Source organism: Aplysia californica, unplaced genomic scaffold (genome assembly GCF_000002075.1).
Source record: "Aplysia californica isolate F4 #8 unplaced genomic scaffold, AplCal3.0 scaffold00002, whole genome shotgun sequence".
Taxonomy (NCBI): Eukaryota; Metazoa; Mollusca; class Gastropoda; order Aplysiida; family Aplysiidae; genus Aplysia; species Aplysia californica.
The window spans coordinates 663511-665562 of NW_004797272.1; the positions used below are offsets into that span (position 1 = coordinate 663511).

At 40.9% G+C, this 2052-nt stretch overlaps 1 protein-coding gene across 3 annotated transcripts in view; it reads right to left on the reverse strand.

Moving 5' to 3' along the window:
* LOC101850213 (complexin) overlaps window positions 1-2052 on the reverse strand; it is a 103434-nt gene that overhangs the window by 21785 nt on the left and 79597 nt on the right. For all 3 annotated transcript variants that reach the window (XM_035972525.1, XM_005088969.3, XM_035972499.1), the window contains one exon: window positions 1668-1809. In XM_035972525.1, the coding sequence (XP_035828418.1) occupies window positions 1668-1809 (142 nt within the window). The remainder of the gene's footprint in view (window positions 1-1667; window positions 1810-2052) is intronic.

Consider the following 2052-nt stretch of genomic DNA (forward strand, 5'->3'; position numbering starts at 1 on the left):
ACACACACACACACACACACACACACACACACACACACACATACCAGCGCGCGAAAGTATACACATACACATTACCAATACGTCTCACTATTGTAAATGACACTGATTAGCTTCCAAGCTCATCATGCACGGTGCAGAAAAGAAGAAAATCGTTGACATTTTAGTGCGCTAAAAAGGAAGACATATTCAAGTAACCCATTCAAAGTGGGAAGTAAGTGGGGGCAAATCAAAACACAAGTTAGTGCTTGCGGTTAGACATTCAGCTTTGAAAGTATAAGTACGGGTTTTCCAAACAATTTCATTAAACGTGCAAAGAAATATCGCACGAGCAAGTTCTCATCATGAGCGACTTAATCTACCAAAAACATGATTCAAAGAGCATTGGCTTTGGTTGAGGTGTCATAAAAATAATCATAAACAGGATAATTAGGTGAATTTACTTGATGATGTATATAAATCATTAATCAATTAAACATAGAATGAAGTGAGGTATGGAATGCTATAGTGAAATGTACAAATAACGAGATGAGGACAAGATAACAAAGAGATCATTGGTAAAAAACTTAAGGAGAGACATTAAAGGAAAAGGCATCACCATTAGTGTCTCAGTCAAATCTCTCAGCAATGGCGTGATTTTAAAAATGTAGAAAAAAAGGAACACAATTTTCACCAAAATGTTTTGGGTTTTTTTAAGGAAAAAAAATGAGAGATCTGAGTAAGTACCTTCAATATCCGCTACTTCAAAACAGTGCATAGAGATGTAGCATGGAAACCTAAGTCTAAAGCCCTGTAACTAGAGCCCCCCTCCCCCCAATCTCACCTTTCTTACCCCCCACCTTCCCCCGCCTTTTCGCTCGCTGAAAATAAGCCCGCCATGTTTATAAACCAATCCACTAGCAAAATTACTCTGCAGATTCGGGTTGCAGTATATGTATATTCCTGAACAAATTACGTATATTTTTAGCTTTGTGAATACGTTTAATAAAAACTTCAAGGCAAACACTATTCTAGGCATGGAACTCTGCGCAAGAGACGAATTCGAATACAGAAAAAAAGGAATGGGTTGTCTCTTGCATTCCACTTCTGTCCCTATCCCAACTACGCACTTATTCCTCTCTATCTCTGTGATCATCACTGACCATCCCGTCCTATCAATCAAAAAGATACATAATAGTAACAGAATGATCTCTACCAAGGATCAAACCCATCGTACAATTCCCTGAAAAATACGTTTTGTGAATACGTTTAATAAAAACTTCAAGGCAAACACTATTCTAGGCATGGAACTCTGCGCAAGAGACGAATTCGAATACAGAAAAAAAAGGAATGGGTTGTCTCTTGCATTCCACTTCTGTCCCTATCCCAACTACGCACTTATTCCTCTCTATCTCTGTGATCATCACTGACCATCCCGTCCTATCAATCAAAAAGATACATAATAGTAACAGAATGATCTCTACCAAGGATCAAACCCATCGTACAATTCCCTGAAAAATACGTTTTCAATCTCAACATAATCTGAATACGCTGCAACATAAAAAAATGTACTGCCAACAGATAAAGTATCGGACGCGGGCGAACCTTCTCATCCCCCCACCGGAATCGAACCGTAAACCTCTAGAGCTATCATACAAAGTTCATACAGCAGCAGAGAGAGGAGAATTTACTTGCGAATTCCTCGTCGTCCGAGTCCTCCTTGTTCGCCTCAGCGGCCAGCTCGGCGGGGGTTTTCTTTTTGCGTCCGACTCGGCCCTCAGACATGGGGTCCACCTCCTCCTCCACGATCTCCTCTTTCTTCTTCAGGCCATACTGGGGACGGTAGGAAATGGGATATACGTTAGATTGTAAGTGTAATTTAATGAGTGTGTGTGTGTGCGTGTGTGTGTGTATGTGTGTGTGTACGTGTGTGTGTGCCTGTGAGTGTGAGTGTGTGTGTGTGAGATAGAGAAAGAAGGGCAGGAAGAGTTTAACACTTATCTCTCTCTCTCTCTCTCTCTCTCTCTCTCTCTCTCTCTCTCTCTCTCTCTCTCTCTCTCTCTCTCTCTCTCTCTC